The sequence below is a fragment of the Octopus sinensis genome, linkage group LG24, assembly GCF_006345805.1.
Source record: "Octopus sinensis linkage group LG24, ASM634580v1, whole genome shotgun sequence".
NCBI lineage: Eukaryota > Metazoa > Mollusca > Cephalopoda > Octopoda > Octopodidae > Octopus > Octopus sinensis.
In genome coordinates, this window is record NC_043020.1 from 9,276,066 (window position 1) to 9,301,253 (window position 25,188).

Genomic DNA, 25,188 nt, shown 5'->3' on the forward strand with positions numbered 1-25,188 from the left:
TCTTATATATATACATATATATATGAGCACTCTGTCAGTTATGGCGACAAGGGTCCCAGCTGATACGATCATTGGAACAACTTGCTCATGAAATTAACGTGCAAGTGGCTGAGCACTCCACAGACACGTGCACCCTTAACGTAGTTCTCAGGGAGATTCAACATGACACAGAGTGTGACAAGGCTGGCCCTTTGAAATACAGGTACACCTCATTTTTGCCAGCTGAGTGGACTGGAGCAATGTGAAATAAAGTGTCTTGCTCAAGGACACAATGCATCACCAGGAATTGAACTTGCGACCTTATGATCGTGAGCTGAATGCCCTAACCACTAAGCCACAAGCCTTCACACACGTGTGTGTGTGTGTGTGTGTGTGTGTAGATATGTATGTATAGATATATGTGTATATATGAGTGTGTGTGTATATGTATGCAGGTGTGTATATATAGATATATGTGCTTTATACTATTCTATATTTTGGGGATGAGGAATTATGACATTATTTACAATGGATGGGTAGGTGTCCACATCTTGTTTGTTGTCCAGTCTTCATCAAGTTCGAAATTCCAGCAGAACACCTGATGAAGGCTGGAGAATACATCAGCCGAAATGTTGTGTTACAACAAACAGAATGCGGACACCTATCCATCCATTGTAAATAATGCACGTGTTTTATATTGATATATACATATATATTACAGGTAATTATGTATGTATGTATATGTGTATGTATATAAATCTAGAAATAAATAAATACATACATATATATATATATACATATATATATATATATATATTATATATATATATATACGGTTTAAGCAATTAAGATTCAAGTGAGTTCTATTGAATTCACATGAATATGGTACTTAACTTGGATGCACCAGAAATCTATATGGTGTTAACCATACGACAAAGTGGGGTGATTACAAATAGGAAAAAAGCAACAAGAATGGATCAATATATCGGTACATTGTTTAAATTATTAAAGATGTCTTCATACGAAACAATTGTACTGATATATTGATCCATTCTTGTTGCTTTTTTCCTATATATATATATATATATATACACACACACACACACCACACAGATATATGAAAAGTAAATAGACACCCATTATACCGTTTTAATCTGTGTGGATACTGTTTATTTGTAAGACATCCAAACACTAAAAAAACTGCAAAAAGCACGTCTACTAAATGCTAGATTAAGTATTTAAATGCATCAAATGACATTATTTTGTTTCTGGGGAAAGAATCTTACCACAAAGGATAAAAAGACATACGTCTATTTACTTTTGAGGTGGCTGTGTAGACACACACATACACACACAGAGTCGCAACAGCTTTGAATAAAATATATTCACATGATGTCATCCTTATCACATTTGATAATCGGACATGATAAAATCTTTTGCTGTAGAAACGGTAATGGTTCCGGAAAAAGATTCTCTATCTCGACGTGTCTAAATACATCTTGTGCTTTGGGCTGTGAGTGGCATCATTGGATCAGAGCACATATGCATTTCTGTGTCATTGCCCTTTGTCAGCCATGAAAGCCCAACTTGGTCATTTACAGCCTGGTAAGAATAGGAATATTCTTATAAAAAAGGAATATGGAATGGTTGCCGTTACACAAATGCTTGATGATGACGACGACGATGATGGTAGTAGTGATGAAAAAGACTTTCTAACTAGAAAGGGTATGGCCTGGTCAGCCTGTAATGACATGCATAAGATCTGGTCATCAAATCTAAGTAGAGACTTCAAACTTGAAATCTTCAAAGCCACAGTCGAACCAATTCTACTATATGGCTCAGAAACCTGGACGTTATCAAAGAAGCTTGAGAGGTGGTTGGATGGAACCTACACTCGCCTCCTTATGAGAGCTCAAAATCTCTTGTGGAAGCGTCATCCAACCAAAATGCAAATATATGGGAAACTACCACCTGTGTCATCTCTTGTGAAAGGTAGGAGAGTCCAGTTTGCTGGACATTGTTGTAGAGCTGAAAAAGAAGTAATTTCTACTCTCCTCCTCTGGAAGCCATCTACTCGCAATACCAGAGGGCGCACACTCTCCTACCCTGATGTAATCTCCAGGGATACAGGCATCCAGCAACAGGACCTCCATAATGCTATGATGGACCGTGAAGTCTGGCGTAGCATGGTAAATTCCATTGTCTCGACCATGGTCGAACAATGATGAATGATGATGAGTAGTGATGATGATGGTGATGATCTCAAAATGAGCATGATGATAATGAGAATGATTCTGGTTGTTAATGAAACAAACCCAAGTCAACTATGGTGCCAATATTTTCAGATAGGAACAGACCCCACCTTCTATCCCCAACCCATCCCACCCCACTCCACAAAACAAACAAAAAAAAAACAGTTCCTGATCTTTTGCCCTCTCGTCAGAAAACAATAATTAATTTAAATATCTTTGAATTCTTTCAGCTGGAATCTGGCTATTTAAAGCATGTGTTTAACGTGTTTGAATCGCTGGGGTTTGCAACCAACGGAGGCGAAAATAATTGGGACGTGTTGTGGTCACATGAATATCCTTTCGAAGAGTTGGACCATGTGATCAGAAGAATGAAGCCGGGTCAAAAGGTAAGCAGATGAAGCACTTGGGGGTGAATATGGGGTTACAGCACTGAGCAGTGACATATATAGAAACACAAACTTAGTCTTTTACTTGTTTCAGTCACTTGATTGTAACCATGCTGGAGCACCACCTTGTTAGCAGTTCGAATATGCGTGAGGCATACTTAAACCTCTGAGAAAGCCATTCATTGTGTTTTGTTATGGAGAAAATTTCATGCAGTGAAGAAATAGGTGCAGACGTGACTGTGTGGTAAGAAGCTTGCTTCCCAACCGCATGGTTCCAGGTTCAGTCCCACTGCATGGCACCTTGGGCGAGTGTCTTCTACTATAGCCACAGACTGACCAAAACCTTCCGAGTGGAATTTGGGAATTGGTAGACGGAAACTGAAAAAGGTGAAAAAGCACAGAAATCTTGTTCGTGTGGATAAAGATTATTTAATCCATTACAATTTGTCCAGAGTCGACCGGTTTCACTTTGCTAATCATGACTCAATATTATGATATCACAATGAATTTTTGATTTAATCTTGTGTAGAAGCAAGTATGATAGAGTTTTGCAGTTATACGGGAGAGTATAGCTCAACTGCAGAACTGTATCATACCTGCTTTTACGCAAGATTAAATCAAAAATTCATTATGATATCATAACATTAAGTCATGATTAGTGAAGTGAAACCGGTCGACTCTGTACATATTATAATGGATTAAATAATCCTTATCTACACAAGCATGATTTCTTTGCTTTCTCACTTTAAATCTTATTTCATATCTACCACCACGTGGAATCACCCTCCAAATTTTTCACCTATATATATATATATATATATATATATATGTAGGAGCCTGTCAGGTGGCACTAGCATGATGGGTGCCAGTGTTGCCTGACTGGCACCTGTGCCGGTGGCATGTAAAAGGAACCATTTGAGCATGGTTGATGCCAATGGTGCCTGACTGGCCCCCGTGCCTGTAGCATGTAAAAAGTACCCACTATACTCTTGGAGTGGTTGGCGTTAGGAAGGGCATCCAGCCGTAGAGCCTGTTGCAGCCTACTGGCTTGCCAGTCCTCAGTCAAACTGTCCAACCCATGACAGCATGGAAAGCGGATGCTAAATAATGATGATGATGTATGTGTATGTGTGTTTGTCTCCCATGACTGCTTGACAACCAGTGTTGGTGTGTTCATGTTTCTGTAACTTAGCAGTTCAGCAAGAGAGATGAATACAATATGTACCAGGCTTAAAAGGAAAAATTCCTTCCGAAAATGATTTAAGCACCAATATTTTTCCAATCACTGATTTTCGATACAGTATTCCTGTGTGAAGGCGCATGGCTCAGTGGTTAGAGCGTCGAGCTTACGATCGTGAGGTTGTGAGCTCGAATCCCGGACCGGGCTGCGTGTTGTGTTCTTGAGCAAGGCACTTTATTTCACGTTGCTCCAGTTCACTCAGCTGTAGAAATGAGTTGCGACGTCACTGGTGCCAAGCTGTATCGGCCCCTTTGTCTTTCCCTTGGGTAACACTGGTGGCGTGGAGAGGGGAGGCTGGTATGCATGGGCGACTGCTGGTCTTCCATAAAAACAACCTTGCCCGGACTTGTGTCTAGGAGGGTAACTTTCTAGGTGCAATCCCATGGTCATTCATGACCGAAGGGGGTCTTAAATTCCTGTAGAATATATTTCTACCAAACATGTAGCAAAAGCAACATGACAAGTGACAAGTATTTTCTCTGAACATTCTGTAAAAACAGGTCAACCATTTCCCTGGGTCCGGCTACATCACAAACAAGGTCTCCCTAGCAACAAGTGAATTCAAATTTGTACCAAAAGCTTTCAAGTTACCAGAAGGAAAAACCAAATTTCAAAATTATGTGAGTAAAATTATTGAGTTTGCTTCATGTGTGCCGCCATTTTATAGGCTACATGTGAGTTCTATGTGATACATGTAACTGTTGTTGTTGTTGTTGATGTCTTTTGGCTACATGTGAATTCTCTGTGGTACAAGTAGGGTGATGTCTATAAGCTACAGCCACCACCACCACCATCTACACCACCACCACCACCACCACCACCATCTACACCACCACCACCACCACCAACACCTCCACTAAACTACCACAACTGCCACCACTACAGCTATAACCACTATCACCACCATTCCCACCACCACCACCAACAACTACCCCTCCACTGCCACCACCACCACCACCATCTACACCACCACCACCACCACCATCTACACCACCACCACCACCACCACCATCTACACCACCACCACCACCACCATCTACACCACCACCACCACCACCACCACCACCACCATCTACACCACCACCACCACCACCATCTACACCACCACCACCACCACCTCCACTAAACTGCCACAACTACAGCTATAACCACTATCACCACCATTCCCACCACCAACAACTACCCCTCCACTGCCACCACCACCACCACCACCATCTACACCACCACCACCACCACCACCACCACCATCTCCACTAACACTACCACAACAGCTATAACCACTATCACCACCAATCCCACCACCACCACCAACTATCCCTCCACTGCCGCTGCTACCACCACCACTACCATCACTCCTATTTCTATTCTTCCTCTTTTCCTTTTTTTTTCTGGTTAATTCTAAATCCTGCCCACTCATAAAATATCAGATGCAAAAGATCTGGTTTACAAAACACCTACATTTTACTACAGTCTCTTTATTTATTTATTTATTTCTCTTTTATTGTATTACTGTTATTATTATTATTATTATTTGTCTGGGGTTTTAGTTAAATAATATGTTGACTAAATTTGGTTAAAATTTTTTTCCCGTCTGGTTAAAATGCTTACATAAACAAACACAGCCTGAAAACTGATATTAAGTAAATGTATCACTTTTATTATTACCCTCATTATTATTATTATTATTATTATTATTAATATTATTAAGGCAGTGAGCTGGCAGAACTGTTAGCATGCTGGGTGAAATGCCTAGAAGTATTTTGCCTTCTGGTACGTTCTGAGTTCAAATTCCACCGAGGTTCACTTTAAATTCATCCTCTTGGGGGACGATAAAATAAGTACCAGTTGTGTACTGGGGTCGATGTAATCGACTGATCCCCTACCCCAAAATTGCTGCTCTTGTGGCAAAATTTGAAACCATTATTATTATTATTACTGCTTGACTGTCGTCTCTTGCCCTGTTTGCTGATTGACCAAGCTGGTGCACTTACTCTTCCTCTTTCTGTGGAAGGGGCATGTCCCACTGGTCAGGTGCTCCATTGGCTGTCAACAGCTTCTGAATGGAGGGCAGAGTTTGCCGTGGTAACTGATGTGCAGACAAGCGCTGAGGTTGCAACCTCTCCAGTGTTTCTTTGACTCGATTGGCTTCTGTGCCGGTAGCACATAAAAAGCACCATCCAAACATGGCCAATGCCAGCGCCGCCCCGACTGGCTTCTGTGCCGGTGGCACATAAAAAGCACCATCTGAACGTGGCCGTTGCCAGTGCCGCCTTGGCTGGCTTCCGTGCCGGTGGCACGTTAAAAGCTCCAACCGATCGTGGCCGATGCCGGACCCTCTTGGAACCTGTGCAGGTGGCACATAAAAAGCACCCACTACACTCGTGGAGTGGTTGGCGTTAGGAAGGGCATCCAGCTGTAGAAACTCTGCCAGATCAGACTGGAGCCTGGTGCAGCCCCTGGCTTCCCAGACCCCGGTCGAACCGTCCAACCCATGCTAGCGCGGAAAACGGTCGTTAAACGATGATGATGATGATGATGATGATGAGGTTTGGTCACTTGCAAGACATGCTTTTCCACAGCTCATCTCTGACTGAGCTGCAATCCTGGATTAGGCATAGACTAAGGAGGGGTGCTTGGCACTTTGAGTACCATCAAGTGGTCACAGCCCTCCGCCAGGCAGGCAATGCAGTTGGTGGTAGTTCTACTCTAGTGTTCTACAGAGGGCTAGCGGAGGGAAAGTGTGACAACGTTCTCGGGGAAACTCTGGGCATCGATGAAGATCAACTAACTGGTCTATTTCAGAGAACTTTTGGATCTGGGCCTATGGATAGCTTCCAGAAATCCCTTGCCTGGTAGTGCTACCAAGGGGCACTGCCTGTTTGGGATAAACTCTACAGGCATGGAAGTGTCATCAGCCAGGCCTGCCCGAGGTGTGTCCAGAACGCTGAAACCATTCTGCATGTTCTAGTCCAGTGTGCGAGTATTGCCGACCTGTGTGTTTATGTCAAACACCTACTGCTGCATGTAGGATGGATCTGGCTATCAGCTGAATCCATTGTGAAGATTGCCCCACCAGCCTCTTTTGGTCTGGAGGGAAAGGCAATTTTTATTTGTCTAGTGGCTGTAGCGAAAGAGCATGGTGGATCCATTTGAAAGGGTTAAAAATAGGCACTTTCTTCTTTGGCCAAGCTCTCACCAACTTTTACAAATTTCACTTGAAAAGGAAGCTGAGGATGGAGAGGGAAGTGTTGCCTTGTAGCAAGTTTGTTAAAAGGTGGGTGGATGTTGGAAGAATGGCCAGTGTGAAAGGACCAATTCTGAGCATGCAGCTGTAAACAAAAGAAGGGCTCTTGCCCCGTTGTTCAGGCACCCATGGCTTTTGTAGGGTTTTTCACGAGACCCTTTAAAACACTTCCCCTATTGGGAGTTTTAAACTGTTCAATTTTAATTGTTATTTATATTGTTTACATATTGCTCGTTGGTCTAGGGGTATGATTCTCGCTTTGGGTACGAGAGGTCCCGGGTTCGAATCCCGGACGAGCCCTTCGATTTTTAAATGGCGGTGCCCCAGCATGGCCACAGCTCATGAGCTGAAACTAGAATCAATTGCAAAACTCATTGTATCATTCTGTTTTTGTCTTTTAATGCAATTTTATGTAAGCCCTTGTGGCCAATAAATGAATTGATTATTATTATTATTATTATCATTAAAGCAGTGAGCTGGCAAAATTGTTAGCACGCTGGACAAAATGCTTAGTGGTATTTCGCCCATCACTATGCTCTGAGTTCAAATTCTGCCACAGTTGACTTTGCCCTTCATCCTTTCTGTGTCAATAAATTAAGTACCAGTTAAGCGCTGGGGCCAATGTAAGCAACTATCTTCCTCCCCTCATATTCCAGGCCTTGTGCCTATAGTTGAAAGGATTGTTATTATCATTATCATTGCCACTGGGGTTGACTTTGCCTTTCATTCTTTTGGAGTTGATAAAATAAGTACCAGTTGCATACTGGGGTCGATCTAATCTACTTAGCCCCTCCCCCAAACATGTTGGTCTTGTGCCAAAGTTTGAAATCATCATCATCATCATCATTATTATTATTATCATCATCAAGATGGCCAACTGGTAGAATTGTTGACACACCAGGTAAAACATTGCAGGTAAAATCACTGTATTCTGAGTTCAAATTCTGCAGAGATTAACTTTGCTTTTACTCCTTTCGGAGTCAATAAATTAAGTACCAGTTGCATACTGGGGTCAATGTAATCAAGTAGCTCCCTCCTCCAAATTAGCAGAAAGAATTATTATTGCAGCTGTTGTTATTGATTATTTCTATTTTCATTGTAGATAAAACGGTTCCCAAATAAATTATGGGTTCAGAAAAGCAACAACCACAGAGGAATAAGAATTTTGGCACCAAATGGTGATTATTATTATTATTATCATTATTATGAGACAATACAAAGAGTGTGATGCGATTGCAATTGAAGTTTCATTGGTTGGACGATATATCGGCAGTTAGCCTGTTTTCGTTGAGTTCATAATGAAAAGTCATAAAAATTCAAAATTATAGAAATTCAAGCCAAACTATGAATGAGACCAATGTGGGGACACTGGTTGCCCTCATTCATATTTTGGGTTTGAATTTCTATAATTTTGAATTTTTATCACTTGTTATTTTGAACTTGACAAAAACAAGACTTACTGTCGAAATATTGTCCAACCAATAAAATATCTATTGTAATCACATCACACTCTTCGTATTTGTCTATTTACCTTTGTGACAAGTTAAGTCAATACTTTTAAAATATTATTATTATTGTTGTTGTTATTATAAAAGTAGTGAGTTGGCAGCATTGTTAACATGCCAGGCAGAATGCTTAGTAGCATTTCATTTGTCCTTATGTTCCGAGTTCAAATTCTGACACAGTCGACTTTGCCTTTCATCCTTTCAGGGTCAATAAATTAAGTACCAGTCAAGTACTGGGCCCTTCCATCAAAATTACTAGCCTTACAAATCAAAATAGATGAACATCAATGGAATTTGTATCTTTGTGATACCAGTGCTGGTGGCACACAAGTAAACCATCCGAACGTGGCCGTAGCCAGTACCGCATCGACTGGCCTCCGTGCTGTGGGCACGTAACAAACACCATCCGATCGTGGCCGTTCGCCAGCCTCATCTGGTACCTGTGTCGGTGGCACATAAAAACACCATCCGAGCGTGGCCGTCTGCCAGCCTCGTCTGGCACCTGTGTCGGTGGCACATAAAAAACACCATCCGAGCGTGGCCGTTCGCCAGCCTCGTCTGGCACCTGTGTCGGTGGCACATAAAATCACCCACTACACTCTCGGAGTGGTTGGCGTTAGGAAGGGCATCCAGCTGTAGAAACACTGCCAGATCTGACTGGCCTGGTGCAGCCATCGGGCTCCCCAGACCCCAGTTGAACCGTCCAACCCATGCTAGCATGGAAAGCGGACGTTAAATGATGATGATATATCAAAGGTGTGTAGTTTCGTGGTTAGGGTATTTGGCTCATAATGCTAAGGTTGTGAGTACGATTCCTGGTGGTGTGTTGTGTCCTTGAGCAAGACACTTTATTTCACATTGCTCTGATCCACTCAGCTGACAAAAATGAGTGGTACCTGTAATTCAACAGGGCCAACCTTGTCACATTCTGTGTCATGCTGAATCTCCCTGAGAACTATGTTAATGGTATGCGTGTTTGTGGAGTATTCAGCCACTTGCATGTTAATTTTACGAGCAGGCTGTTCTGTTGATCAGATCAACTGGAATATATGGGAAGCACTCCGTCGGTTACGACGACGAGGGTTCCGGTTGATCCGAATCAACGGAACAGCCTGCTCGTGAAATTAACGTGTAAGTGGCTGAGCACTCCACAGACACGTGTACCCTTAACATAGTTCTCGGGGATATTCAGCGTGACACAGAGAGTGACAAGGCCGGCCCTTTGAAATACAGGTACAACAGAAACAGGAAGTAAGAGTGAGAGAAAGTTGTGGTGAAAGAGTACAGCAGGGATCACCACCATCCCCTGCAGGAGCCTCGTGGAGCTTTTAGGTGTTTTCGCTCAATAAACACTCACAATGCCCGGTCTGGGAATCGAAACCACGATCCTATGACCGCGAGTCCGCTGCCCTAACCACTGGGCCATTGCGCCTCCACACTGGAATATATACAGACGCACACATATATTATATCTATTCTTTCATCCTCTCCCTGGTGTAATTACAATGCTTCACACACACACACACACACACAACCGATTACCTGTACAAAAACTGGAGAAATTACTTCTGATATTTACTTATGTATTTATTTTTAATTTTCAGAGCTTGACTTGTCCAAAGAGGGAACATTTGTACAGGAATACATATCAGATCCTTTGCTAATAGATGGACAGTGAGTTGAGGCTTATTTTTCTTTTTTCCTGAATCTGAAGGATATTCCCATTCAAGTGGAAGCTGTAGACAGCTGCACACACCTGGATGAGGGCATCCCTTCATCATGTTCAACAGTATTGGGGTATCCTGTGTGAAGAGTATCCTGTAAAATGGTTGGACACCATAGAGCAGACAACATATTTGTTATTAATTTAATTTAAAATGTCCAAACCCTTACAAAGTCAATGTTGTCTATCATCCTTCCAGGATCTTTAACCAGAGCTACAAGGTCATCGATGGGTCAGTTTAAACATTGAATTACCGAGGTATTCGTGTATCAATATAAACCCTTATACACAAGTTGTCTGTGGCTTTATTTTATCCCCTAAATTATGGTGACATTTAAACCAAAATCCACAGGTTGGACCATAATTAGCAGAGACAATAATAAATTCTATGGACAGATTTAGACTTTAATGTCCAGCAATATCTGTGGGTTGATTTAGGCCCTGATTGACAGAAGTACCAACAGTTTTACTTATGAGTTAGACCAATTGGTTCTCAACCATTTTTCTCCCATGGACCTCTTTGATTCCTATTTTCCTTGGATGGACCCTAAAAACCATTCAAAGTTTTAAAAAATCCCACTATACTTTCATAATTAATTATTATTAGGAATTGCATAAGAAAATTAAGATATTTGGTGTATTGAAGAAGTATAAGTAATTTATTGGACATAAATTTTAACCAAAAGAATCAGGCGCAGGAGTGGCTGTGTGGTAAGTAGCTTGCTAACCAACCACATGGTTCCGGGTTCAGTCCCACTGCGTGGCACCTTGGGCAAGTGTCTTCTGCTATAGCCCCGGGCTGACCAATGCCTTGTGAGTGGATTTGGTAGACGGAAACTGAAAGAAGCCTGTCTTATATATGTATATATATATATATGTGTGTCTGTGTTTGTCCCCCTAGCATTGCTTGACAACCGATGCTGGTGTTTACGTCCCCATCACTTAGGGGTTCGGCAAAAGAGACCGATAGAATAAGTACTGGGCTTACAAAGACTAAGTCCCGGGGTCGATTTGCTTGACTAAAGGCGGTGCTCCAGCATGGCCGCAGTCAAATGACTGAAACAAGTAAAAGAGTAAAAAGAGTATATATGGACCCCGATTGAGAACCCCTGAATTAGACACTGATCCACAAGGTTTATTTACAACTATATGATTTATACGTTAATCTGCAGGGTTACCTACAGCTTTATTTAAACAGTAACATTGAATGTCATATCAACATCAAACCAATGCCTGAAAACTCCCTCTGCTTTTATTTTCCAGTAAGTTTGACATTGGTGTGTATGCTGTCCTGACGTCCATCAACCCAATCAGAGCATATGTAGTTGAAACAGAAGCACTGTTTAGGTAAATCAAACTTTTTGTTTTCGTATTGTTAATATTGTCGTTGTAAGGCAGTGGTTCCCCAACCTGTGGTCCACAGAACCCTGGTGGTCTGCAAAAGTAGTACTGGTCTCTGTGAACTAAATTCAAAATTTCATATATATATATATATATATATATATATATATGGGGGTTGGACAAAATAATGGAAACACCTTAAATTTTCAAACAAATTTATTTTAATATGGGGTAGGACAGCCTTTGGCAGTAATTACAGCTTGAATTCTATGAGGTATGGACCCGTACAAAGTTTGAGTTTTTTTCCAAAGGAATTTTTGTCCATTCTTCAGCTAAAACATTCTCCAGTTCTTGTAGTGATGATGGTAGAGGATATCGACTCTTTACTTGTTTTTCTAAAATGCACCATAAATGTTCAATAATATTGAGATCTGGGGACTGTGGTGGCCAGATAAGATGTTCAACTTCACTAGAATGTTCCTCTTGCCATTCAGTAACAACTTTAGCTCTGTGAATTGGTGCATTATCATCCTGAAAGATTGCATTTCCCTCTGGAAGCAGTTCCACAACCATAGAATGAATTTGATCAGATAAAAACCTTAAACAGTTTTAACTATTAATTCTGCCATGAAGAGAAACCATTGGGCCAGTGGATTTCCAAGATATAGCCCCACCCCCAGATCATCACAGATCCTCCTCCATGTCTAACAGTTGGAAGAAGGCAGTCTGGATCAAATGCTTCTTTTGGCAGTCTCCACACGTATACTCGGCTGATGGTCAGAAATAAGGTAAAGGATGACTCATTCGAGAAAATAACATTCTTCCACTTCTCAAGGGACCAATTCTGTAGGTTTTTGCTCCACTCTAAATGCTTCACAATGTTTGTTTTTGAAAGTAGTGGTTTTCTGATTGCAGCCCTCCTGTGAAATCTGGCTTTGTACAGCTCCCGGTGAACAGTTTTGGGGGAAACTGGGTTCTCAAGGTGGTCATTAAGCTTTGCAGTAATTTTGGGAGCTGTACTTTTGTGATCCTTTCTAACAATTTGTGTAAAAGTCCGACGGTCCATATCTGAAAGTTTTGGTTTTCTTCCGGAGTTTTGTTTTGACAAGGAGGTTTTTCACTCTTTCTCAAAGGCTGTCATTACTTCGAAACAGTACTTCTTGATACACCAAATATTTTGGCTGTTTTCGTTATGCTAGCACCTGCCATACGAGCACCAACAATTTGACCTCTTTTAAAGTCCGATAGATCTGTCATTTTAATGAATTTTAATTACCTTTTTCTGATGATATCTGAAAAGAAACAGCAATTTTAGCAAAACATATTAAGCAACACTAATAATAAATCAAAAAACATAAAAATAAAGAAGCTTTTGATGGGTTTACAGATATTTCAAAATTATGATGCTATGATGCTTGGTGTTTCCATTATTTTGTCCAACCCCTGTATATATACACTCACACATATAAGGATAAGCATATCAAAAGGAGTCTGTGGGAGAACCCATTTAAATAAAAGGGGTCCTTGGTAGTGAAAAGATTGGGAACCATTGTTTTAAGGCAATGAGCTGGCAGAATCGGTACCGCACTGGGCAAGATGTTCAGTGGTATTTCGTCTGTCTTTACATTCTAGAGTTCAAATTCCACCTAGGTGATAAAATAAGTACCAGTTGTATACTAGGGGGTCAATGTAATCAACTTACCCCCTCCCACGAATTTGCTGGCATTGTGCCACAACTTGAAACCAACATTGTTCTTGTAGTTATTGTTGAGTAGACCCAATTCTGCATTCTTCAAACATATCTATGATCAAAGGTCTTCCAGCCATGGCCAAATATTTCATGTTTTAAAGGGATCGTGCATCTAAGAATGAAGTACATTATCCTATCTCCCTATTTATTTTTACTAAACAGTAATGGTGTGTGCTTTGATATTGGATTAGCTGCTATGTTTAGTAAATCAAGGGAACACAATATGATTTCCCCTGTTGTTATGTTACCGTAATGGAGAACTTTTGTTTGTGCTTTTACACATTGTTGTTGTTGTTGCTGCTGCTTAACACTTGGGTTAGCCCTGTCTCAGTAGACCCATGATCAACTGCATTTCGACCAAGACCAACCCATCTCATCTAAGCTTCAAGTCTCTTGTAACATCTGATGTTCTTTTTCTTTCTGTTTTCAGGTTCTGTCCAGTGAAATATTACCCGTTTGATGCTTCTAACGTTGACAAATATGTCGTAGGGGACATTTACACCGCTTTATGGAAGGTAGGCATGGATTCTGTTGAGGCTAGTACCAAGCACAGTGTGTTCAGTACTGAGACATGGTTCTAGAGCTGTGTTACAGTTGATTTCTTTTCTTAAGAAGAGTGTCAGAAATCTGACACAATTTCATGACTCTGTGTGTGACTGTGACACAACAGTGATACATATGGAGTCTCATAACTGTGTGTGACACTGTGATACAAAAGTAACAGATGCATAAAAATTGCTGGTGTGAATGTTATGAGGTTATGTTGTGACTGAACAGTTACAGGACTTGAAAGTGATACAAGTGACTGAAGTACTACTACTCTGTGACTGTTGAGGTTGCAATATCACAACATTGACATGACTGATGATTGGTGACTAATTATATAGCAATAATGATGACATAGCAATGATGTGATTGATGATATAGCGATAATAATGATATGGCAATGGCATGACTGATGATATCGCAACAGGGTGATGAACTGTCAGGGTCATTACAGCGCTAGATAGAATGCATCACAGTATTTGTTGCATTTATCTGTGCTGTGAGTTCAAATCCCACAACAGACAATTTGGCTTTCATCATTCCTGGGTAGATAAAAAAAAAAGGGGTGGCACGTAAAAAGCACCCACTACACTCACGGAGTGGTTGGCGTTAGGAAGGGCATCCAGCCGTAGAAACACTGCCAGATCAGACTGGGCTTGGTGCAGCCTTCTGGCTTCACAGACCCCAGTTGAACCGTCCAACCCATGCTAGCATGGAAAGCGGACACTAAATGATGATGATGATGATCTGGGGTAGCAGATTGATAAAACTATTGAAGGGTTGAGCAAGAGGCCTGGTGGTATCTGTTTTTGGTTCTTTCCATTCTGATAGGAACATCTTCAAGGATGACACTATTGCCATACAGTATCGGTCCAAGACTCTGCCTTAGGGAAAAATTGCAGAGCATAGACCACTACCAGTCTTCCATAAAACAAAAATCTTGCCCAAACCTGCACACTTATGAAGCATTTTATCTATTGTACCCATAATTCCAAAGATTCAGTCTTGTCACACACACACACACAGAGGCAAAGACATGTCGATTTGAGAATTACATTACATGTCTGTGGAATACTCAACCACTTACATGTTAATTCAGTAAATCCCACAAATGAATCCTCATTGTTGAATGATGGAATTCCAACACTGGTATCTATGGTTTCCTACCATTGAAAGAGATACCATGTTGATTTGAGAATTACCTTACATGTTTGTGGAATACTCAACCACTTACATGTTAATTCAGTAAATCCCACAAATGAATCCTCATTATTGAATGATGGAATTCCAACACTGGTATCTATGGTTTCCTACCATTGAAAGAGATACCATTGGTATGACCCTACTGGAAGATGCTGTCAAAGCCTCCATTCAAAGAATTGGTGCAAGTCTGGCAGCATGTGGTGTACATGTTCCTGGTAAATGGTATTCGGTTGGAGAGTGTTAGGGAAGAATGGAGGGTTAATATAAGAATTAATTATAAAGAAGAACCATGTTATAAAGGTGTTCAAATAAAGAATTAGTATATTTCTGAATGTAAAATATTTTATATTTCCAGATACCAACATTCTATAAACTCTACAAACAACGTGGTTTTACATTCAAAGAATCATTCAATTATTATTTGAAATCCCAAGGTAACACTAAACTTTCACCTCTCTCTCTCTTTGCTTTTCTCTTCCACATTGTGGTGTGAACGATGAAAGAGGACAACAGAAAAAAGGAGAATGGAAATATAATTAGGCCTTCTTTTGGCAAAGATTAGTCTACCGAAACTCAGCGAAGTTCAGATCTCTCTCAGCCAGCTCGATACGTCTTGTGCCTTCTTCGTCTCAGCTGCAACTGCTGCTTGGTCGATGCCACACCTGCGCTGTCCCTCGCCGCTTCCTACCGCGCATGTGCCCTGCAAGCCCTACTTCCGCCCTCCCCTATCAGTCATCCTCTCCACCGACACCACACACATCTTTCTCTCTCTTAATCCCTTAATACTCATAGTGATCGTGGTAGAACATCCATGACAAACTCTCTTTGCAATTCACAATTTTCCACGGTTCCTGGCATCTACTCCTTACTGAGGTTTGGATTGTCTGAGAGTTGATCGAGGAATATTCAAATACATTTTCCTCTGCTGCATCTCCAGGAGTTGGTTCTCATAACAGTAGTTTGTGTACACCTTCTTTCTTTCTTCTGCAACAATGTCCTAAAAATCATAACCATCTTTGAGCACCTTTAGTTACCTGTCAGCTGTGTGTATATATATATACTCTTTTACTTGTTTCAGTCATTTGACTGTGGCCATGCTGGAGCATCGCCTTTAGTCAAGCAAATCGATCTCAGGACTTATTCTATGTAAGCTTAGTACTTATTACATCGGTCTATTTTTGCCGAACCGCTAGGTAACGGGGACGTAAACACACCATCATCGGTTGTCAAGCGATGTTGGGGGGACAAACACAGACACACAAACACATACATATATATATATACGACGGGATTTTTTCAGTTTCCGTCTACCAAATCCACCCACAAGGCTTTGGTCGGCCCAAGGCAATAGTAGAAGACACTTACCCAAGGTGCCAAGCAGTGGGACTGAACCCAGAACCATGTGGTTGGTAAGCAAGCTACTTACCACACAGCCACTCCTGCGCCTATATATATATATATATATAGGCGCAGGAGTGTATATATATATATAGTTAATCCAAACAAGAAAACACTAAAAAACATAACGCGAGGACGTGGAACAAATATAGTATTATATATATATGTGTGTGTGTGTGTATATATATATATATATATATATTATATATATATATATATATATATATATATATATATGTGTGTATATATATATATATGTGTGTGTGTATATATATATACATACACATTTACGCGTGTGTGTGTATATATATATATACACACACATATGTGTGTGTGTGTATATATATACATACACACACACATGTATGTGTGTGGGCGTATATACATAGGAACGTGAGCCTTTCAGCGTATGCGTGTGTATAGGTAGATGCAGTGTGAAAAAGAGGAGAGGTGTTTCACTCCACCCGCGCACAGTCATATATATAGAGAGAGATGTACACAATAATTCTGTTGACTAAACGGCTTCCAATGGGAAAATTTTCCTATCGTTTAAATATCCGAATATATTGGTTAAAGTCTCCGTTATTTGTGAACCAGAGATCCGTTGAAAACTAATGAAGGAAAAAATATCAATAATAAAATCTAAAGACAAATGTATCAAGAGAGATAACTCTCCTTTGAAATTTGTCTTTAGAATGATTATAGAAGTCGCGAAGTTATTTCCCTTGGTAATTTGAAATTTTGTGATTCCTAAGAATTTACCGTATTTAATAGCGTAAAAGACGCAGAGACAAACTATATTCTTATGATGGAAAGACAAAAAGTTTGTGTAGTGTGAACGATGAAAAGGGTACAACAGAAAAAGGGAGAATGGAAATGCAATTGGGTCTTACCTCGTCGGAGATGAATTCGGATACCTCTTAGCCAACTCGATCGTCTGGTGCCTTCGTCGTGTCTGCCGCAACTGGTCGATGCCACACGTGCGTTCTGCCTGTCACTTCCGCTTCCTGCCGCGCATGCGCCCTGCAAGCCCTGCTTCCGCCCTGCGAGCCCTACTTCCGCTCTCCCCTATCCGTCACACTCTCTCACCAACACCACAGTTTGCAAGAGTCTTTATATGAATTTGTTATGTCCAGAAGAGTCATTATGCCAATATTATTCTTTTCTACTCTAGTCACAAGGCCCTGAAATTTTAGGAGGAATCCAGTCAATTTGATCAAACCAGTACGCAGCTGGTACTTCCCAAAAGGATGAAAGGCAAAGTCGACCTCAGCGGAATTTGAACTCAGACCGTAAAGACAGACAAAATACCGGAAAGCATTTCGCCCGGCATGCTAATGTTTCTACCACTTTATTATGCCAATATTATTAACACACGCAAAGGCGGCAAGCTGTCAGAATCGTTAACGCGCCACGCGAAATGCTTAGCGGTATTTCGTCTGCCGCTACGTTCTGAGTTCAAATTCCGCCGAGGTCGACTTTGCCTTTCATCCTTTCGGGGTCGATAAATTAAGTACCAGTTCCGCACTGGGGTCGATGTAATCGACTTAATACCTATGTCTGTCCTTGTTTGTCCCCTCTATGTTTAGCCCCTTGTGGGTAATAAAGAAATAGGTATTTCGTCTGCTGCTACGTTCTGAGTTCAAATTCCGCCGAGGTCGACTTTGCCTTTCATCCTTTCGGCGTCAATAAAAATAAGTACCAGTTACTCACTGGGGTCGATATAATCGACTTAATCTGCTTGTCTGTCCTTGTTTGTCCTCTCTGTGTTTAGCCCCTTGTGGGTAGTAAAGAAATAGGTATTTCACCTGTCTTGACGTTCTGAGTTCAAATTCCGCTGAAGTCGACTTTGTCTTTCATCCGTTCGGGGTCGATAAAATAAGTACCAGTTACGCACTGGGGACGATGTAATCGACTTAACCTCCTGCCGAAATCTCAGGCCTTGTGCCTTTAGCAGAAAGGATCATTTACCTGAAGCTCCAACAATTTTTCTGGATAGCTGCCTTAAACCTTTAGCATTTAAGCTGGTCGTATCCAACTAAAATATTCCACCGGTTTTATATTCAAATTGACTAGATCAGACCTCTTATGCCTGCCCTACTATGTCAGTCTAAAACCCAGCTATCAGATAATGGGCAATTAATTCAAAACAATGTGAATAAATAAACAATATATTTGACTGAGTAATCAGTATGCTAAAAGATTATGTTTAATTATGAATAATGAATATTGACTTATCTCCCCCTTAATTTTTATTTACTTTTTTTATCTAACCAAACTGAACATTTATTCAGTATTGACTTGGAAAAGCGTTTAATATACTTAGAAGTATACATTGCATAACAAAAAATGGATCCCTACATGTCCCCAGACAATAATGTTTCAGGGATTTTTTTTTCTAATTGCAAAATAATTTCACCTTTGTGTTTAGTCTTCAGAATTTTTGATTTGAAACTGTTGAAACAGATTTTGTTGTATCTTGGATGGGTCATTTTGCCAATAATGAACACATGCATTGGTTCTATTCTACTTCTTATTAGTCAATTGGGTGTGGTGAGCTGACAGAACTGTTAGCATGCTGGGCAAAATGCTTAAGCAGCATTTCGTTTGGAGTTCTGAGCTCAAATTGCACCAAGATCAAACTTTGCCTTTCACCCTTCTGGAGTACATAAAAACAAGTACCAGAAGAACTTTGGGAGTCGACTGTCATCATCATTTAGCATCTGCTTTCCAGGCTGGCATGGATCAGACGGTTTGACAGGAACTGGTAAGCTGCAACAGGTTCCAGTCTGATTTTGGTTTGGTTTCTATGGTTGGATGCCTTTCCTAATGCCAATCACTCCAAGAGTGTAGTGGGTGCCTTCAATGTGCCACCAGCATGGGCGCTTTTATGTGTCACTGGTACTGGCCACAACTACAATCTCATTTGACTTGCTGGGTCTTCTCAAGCACAGCATATCACCAAAGGGGTCACTTGTCATTGCCTCCATGAGGCCCAACATTCAAAATCCATGCTTCACCACCTCGTCCCATCTCTTCCACAGGCTGTCCTCATCCTTCCGCATCACATGACCATACCATACAAGAGTTGCCTCTCTTGTACACCACATCTGATGCCTCTTATGCCCAATTTTTCTCTTAATACTCCCGAGATTGCTGGCCTTGTGCCAAAATTTGAAACCATTATTATTAGTCAACTTATTAACTAATTGACAAAATGATTACTCAAGCAATCAGTCAATTAGCTGGTTAACCAACTAACTAATAACAATCCTTCTTACTGAAGGCACAAGGCCTAAAATTTGTGGGGAGAGGGATAGTTGATTATATCAACCCCAGTGCTTGACTGGTACCTATTGACCCTGAAAGAATGAAAGGCAAAGTCAACCTCGGCTACATCAACTAAGTAATAATAATAACAAAAGTGAAATAGAATCAGTGCTTGTGGTCATTGGCATAACGACCCTCCCAAGATGCAACAAAATACAAAAGATTTCTAAGATTTTATTTATTCTTTATTTCATTCTTATTTTATTTTATTTTTATTGTTTTGTATAATTCAGGGCAATCTCCTAAAGAATTCTGGGACAAGCTAAAAATGGCCATTGCCAGTGTCTACATTGAGAAAGAAAAATTCCTCATACAAGCCAACAGTCACTTTAAATCCAGCAGGTTTGGAAATGGTCTTCTTGCTTTGTTGAAGTTCTGCCGTGAGGAAAACACACACACATATCTTTAATGAGAGAATGATTTAAGTAGAATGCCAAGAATTTTAAGGGGAGGGGCTTGGTTGATTAAAATGACTTGAATGTGACCAACTTGCTTCTCCAAAGGGGAATTTGTTAAATTTGGAAGATAGACTTTTGGGTCTCAGCCAGAAGCATTACTTTGCCTGCCAGAGCGTTAGGGTCAACTGATGGATGTGGTCGGCATTCGTGAAGGGCATAGTGAACTTGTTGGTTGAAGCTAGATCAACCCACCCTGGGTAGATGCTACCACTATAAGTAAGTAGTCAACTGGTACTTTATTTAATCGACCCTGAAGAAACGAAAAACAAAGTTAGTCCTTTATGGGATTTGAACTCAAAACATACAGAACCCAAAGTGAAAAAAATCCTGAAAAACCAATTTTTTTCAATGCTTCAGTGATTTTGCCAGCTTACAGACTGAAATCTCTCTATATATAAACGGCAGTTTGTCTGTGTGTGTTTCTGTGTGTCTGTTTTCTCGTACCCTCACTCTGACCACGGCTTTCAATCGATTCTGATGAAACTTGACACACACATAGCCCAATGTCATAATTCAAAACTAACGCAGCGAAAATTTTGAAAAGTTCCCCCAGTTCTGAAAAAAATCGATAAATTCGACATGGGGTCGACAATCAGAAGCACAAACCACAGATGGTCTAGGGGACGCAACTCGACCTTTTTAACTATCAAAAAAAAATTTACCATCATTTTTTTTCCATTTTTTGGCTATAACTCTCTAAAAATGCTTTATAGTTATTTCCCTTACAAACCCGAGCAACGCTGGGCGATACTGCTAGTAATTACAATAATTGTCTCTAATTTTTCTTTGTGACAATAAATTTTGAAGGGGAGGGGTTTGTGGATACCTTTGACCTCAGTGTGTGACTGCTATTTTATTGACTCTGTTGCTTTGTTTTCCAGAAACTTCTTTGAATTGGTCCGATTTGATTTTGTTCTTGACAAAGACTTTAATATTTATTTGATGGAGGTAAGTGGCACGATGTTCATTCGAATAGCATTGGAAAGAAATATGTGTATCATGTTGTAGGACTATGAGTTGTAGAGGGGTGTTTGTGGAGTTGTACCTGGATGTTGAGGTGCAGATAGCTGTAGAATTGAATTTTGGTTATAAAGATGCATCTGGTTGAAGTGCAGAGTTGTGGCTGCTTATAGTATTGCAGGTAGTTGCACCTTGTTGGAGTTGATTGTCGAGATGCAACTGCTGATAAAGCTGCAGTTGCATCTAGTTGTGGAATTGCTGTGGCAGCCATTTTGTTATATCTTGGGTGGCTCATTATGCCAATAACACATGCACTGGTTCTATTTTTACTTCATTTATTATTATTATTATTTGTGAATTTAGAGTGGTGCGCTGGCAGAATCATTAGCAAAATGCTTATCAGCATTTTGTTCTTAGTTCAAATTCTGCTGAGGTCGACTTTGCTTCTCATCCTTTAGGGGTCAAGAAAGTACCAGCTGAGTGCTGGGGTTGATGTCATTGAGTTGTCCCCTCCCCTGAAATTGCTGGCCTTGTGCCAAAATTTGAAACCAATATTTTCAAAGGCGTAATTATATCATACCTATTTCTTTACTACCCACAAGGGGCTAAACACAGAGGGGACAAACAAGGACAGACAAACGGATTAAGTCGATTATATAGACCCCAGTGCGTAACTGGTACTTAATTTATCGACCCCGAAAGGATGAAAGGCAAAGTCGACCTCGGCGGAATTTGAACTCCGAACGTAGCGGTAGACGAAATACCGTTAAGCATTTCGCCCGGTGCGCTAACAATTCTGCCAGTTTGCCGCGTAATTATATCATACCTTACCCCTCATCTCCCTCACCCAGGGTCCATAGTCAACCTCATTTTCCAGGTGAAAAATGACAAAAGGCACCCAGCACAATCTGTAAAGTGGTTGGCATGTTAGGAAGGGCCTCCAGCTGTAGAAACCATACCATAGCAGACAACAGAACACAAAATGGACTTCCTTGGACTGATGAGACACTGCCAAGCTACCTGACCCATACCAACATGGAACATGGACATTAAATGATGACGGTTATGATGATGATGTTTAACCATCTTAAATGTTTGCTCAGTTATGAATTCATTCTGTAAAGAGGATGTGAGACACAACTTACCCTGGACAGGTCACTAGTCTACCTCAGGTGACATTCAAATACATTCATTACACCTGACCATATGAAGTACTTGTTCAGTTCTTAGTTCTAATTCTCTACCGTTTAGGAGGATGAGAATTAAAACTATATTTGGACAGGTCACTAGTCTACCTCAGGTGACATTCAAATACATTCATTACACCTGACCATATGAAGTACTTGTTCAGTTCTTAGTTCTAATTCTCTACTGTTTAGGGGGATGAGAATTAAAACTATTTTTGGACAGGTTGCAACTTTATCTTAGAAAACAAGCTGAGCCGTGTATCTTGTCTGATCGTCCATAAATATGATATTGATCTCTGATTTTAATATTTTCCAGGCCAACATGTCACCAAATCTATCATCTCGTACTCACGAAGAGAATGCTCGACTTTACGAACATGTAATTTTCAATATATTGAGTGTGGTGGGCATAGCTTCAAGAGCAGCCCTAAACTTCCCTAACATGTGAGTACATCTTGAACTAAAGTTGATGTTGCCAACACAGAGTACAAAAAAAAAAAAGGGCGGTGGAGGGGGGGGGACATGTCTTGTCCTCTCCCTTAGTTTTTTGATATTTTTGTACTCCATGTAAATCTATTCAGTAAACATATCTGCTTATACAGGAAATTTCAACTTCTGAATATTTTCAGGTTTTGTTTCACTCTCTCTCTCTCTCTCTCTCTCTCTCTCTCTCTCTCTATGTATAAATCCCTATATATATATTTATATGTGTATATGTATGTATATTTCATATAACAAGGCCAAGTGTGTTTATTTTACTTGCATTATTATCTATCTTATCTATATCCATCCATCCATCCATCCATGTGTTGTTGTTTGTTCTCCACCACTGCTTGGCAACCAGTGTCAGTGCGTTTATGTCCCTATAACTTAGTAGTTCAGCAAAAGAGACTGATAAAATAAGGATCAGACTTCAAAAGAAATGATTCCTTTGACTAAATGCCTTCAGAGTGGTGCCCCAACATGGCCACAATATTTTGACTGAAACACGTAAAAGATAAAAGATCCTATGGGTTCCTTTTGCTGAGCTTCTAACTTACAAGGACATAAACAAACTAACACTGGTTGTCCAGTTGTAGTGGAAGGGAAGACGCAAACACAAAGACACACAGTCATGGCCAAAAGTTTGGAACACAAGTCTGAAAATTAGAATTTCTATATTAAATGCCCAAATATGTACGTTGTATATATTTGAATCGAATTGTATTTGTGAATAACAATTTTAATTTTTGAAAAATGCTCCAGATTTTTGGCCACAACTGTTCATATATGAACACATATTTTAGTTTCCTGGTGATATGCTGTGCTTGAGAAGACTCACCAAGCCAAATGAAAGCATAGTGTGGCTGATGCTGACGTCACATAAGTGGCACCCCTGCCAGTGGCATGTAAAAAGCACCTGTTGAAATCTTAGGGCAGTATCATTAAGAAGGGCATCCAGCCATAGAAACCTATTTCTTTACTACCCACAAGGGGCTAAACACAGAGGGGATAAACAAGGACAGACAAACGGATTAAGTCAATTATATCGACCCCAGAGCGTAACTGGTACTTATTTAATCGACCCCGAAAGGATGAATGGCAAAGTCGACCTTGGCAGAATTTGAACCCAGAACATAGTAGCAGACGAAATACCACTAAGCATTTCGCCCGGCGTGCTAGCGATTCTGCCAGCTCACAGCCATAGAAACCATACCAAATCAGACTGGAATCTGGTACAGGTCTCTGGTTTAGCAGTTCCAGTCAAACCATCCAACCATTGCCAGAATGGAAAGCAGTTGCTAAATGATGACGACTACCTACCAAATTCATCCGCAAAGCTTTGGTTGGCGCAGCGCTATCATAGAGGACACTTGACCAATGTGTCACATTTTTTTTTCTAATCATCATCATCATCATCGCTTAACGTCCGTTCTCCATGCTAGCATGGGTGGGACGGTTCGACCGGGGATCTGAGAAGCCAGAAGGCTGCACCAAGCTCCAGTCTTATCTGGCAGTGTTTCTACAGCTGGATGCCCTTCCTAATGCCAACCACTCCGTGAGTGTAGTGGGTGCTTTTACATGCCACCTGCACAGGTGCCAGGCGAGGCTGGCAACGGCCACGGTCGGATTGGTGTATTTTATGTGCCACCGGCACGGAAGCCAGTCAAGGCGGCGCTGGCATCGGCAATATTAATTTTAATTGCTTTTCTTTTAATTAAACCAACTAATGAATCTGTACCTCTTTGTCTTGTTCTTCTGCAGAGTCCTCGATGACGACAACATGGAGGTGTCTGATGCAGACATCAATGTGTTCAGTGACCGATGTATGGCGCCAGAATGTAAATCATCAAATTGTACATTATGGGTGAGTAAATAAACCTTATCACGCCCCCCCCAAACACTCAATTATAAATCTGAGTCTGGTTGATGGAAACTGTTCAGAAGCCTGCTTTGTATATAACTAATGACTCTTACTGACTCATGATTCAATACTAAAAAACAAAAGATGTGGCCATGTGGACACAAGTTTGCTTTCCAACCACAAGTGTCCAGGTTCAGTCCTACTGAGTAAGGGAGGAAGCACTCCGTCGGTTACGACGACGAGGGTTCCGGTTGATCCGAATCAACGGAATAGCCTGCTCGTGAAATTAACGTGTAAGTGGCTGAGCACTCCACAGACACATGCACCCTTAACGTAGTTCTC

The 25,188-nt window shown here is 40.8% G+C and overlaps 1 protein-coding gene across 6 annotated transcripts in view; it reads left to right on the top strand.

Annotated features, from left to right (window-relative positions):
* LOC115224063 (probable tubulin polyglutamylase ttll-15) overlaps nucleotides 1-25,188 on the top strand; it is an 86,770-nt gene that overhangs the window by 55,782 nt on the left and 5,800 nt on the right. For all 6 annotated transcript variants that reach the window (XM_036512686.1, XM_029794864.2, XM_036512684.1 and 3 more), the window contains 11 exons: nucleotides 2,462-2,617; nucleotides 4,358-4,477; nucleotides 8,204-8,279; nucleotides 10,211-10,280; nucleotides 11,593-11,676; nucleotides 13,851-13,935; nucleotides 15,525-15,603; nucleotides 20,131-20,239; nucleotides 21,237-21,303; nucleotides 22,819-22,946; nucleotides 24,747-24,849. In XM_036512686.1, coding sequence (XP_036368579.1) covers nucleotides 2,462-2,617; nucleotides 4,358-4,477; nucleotides 8,204-8,279; nucleotides 10,211-10,280; nucleotides 11,593-11,676; nucleotides 13,851-13,935; nucleotides 15,525-15,603; nucleotides 20,131-20,239; nucleotides 21,237-21,303; nucleotides 22,819-22,946; nucleotides 24,747-24,849 — 1,077 coding nt within the window. The remainder of the gene's footprint in view (nucleotides 1-2,461; nucleotides 2,618-4,357; nucleotides 4,478-8,203; nucleotides 8,280-10,210; nucleotides 10,281-11,592; nucleotides 11,677-13,850; nucleotides 13,936-15,524; nucleotides 15,604-20,130; nucleotides 20,240-21,236; nucleotides 21,304-22,818; nucleotides 22,947-24,746; nucleotides 24,850-25,188) is intronic.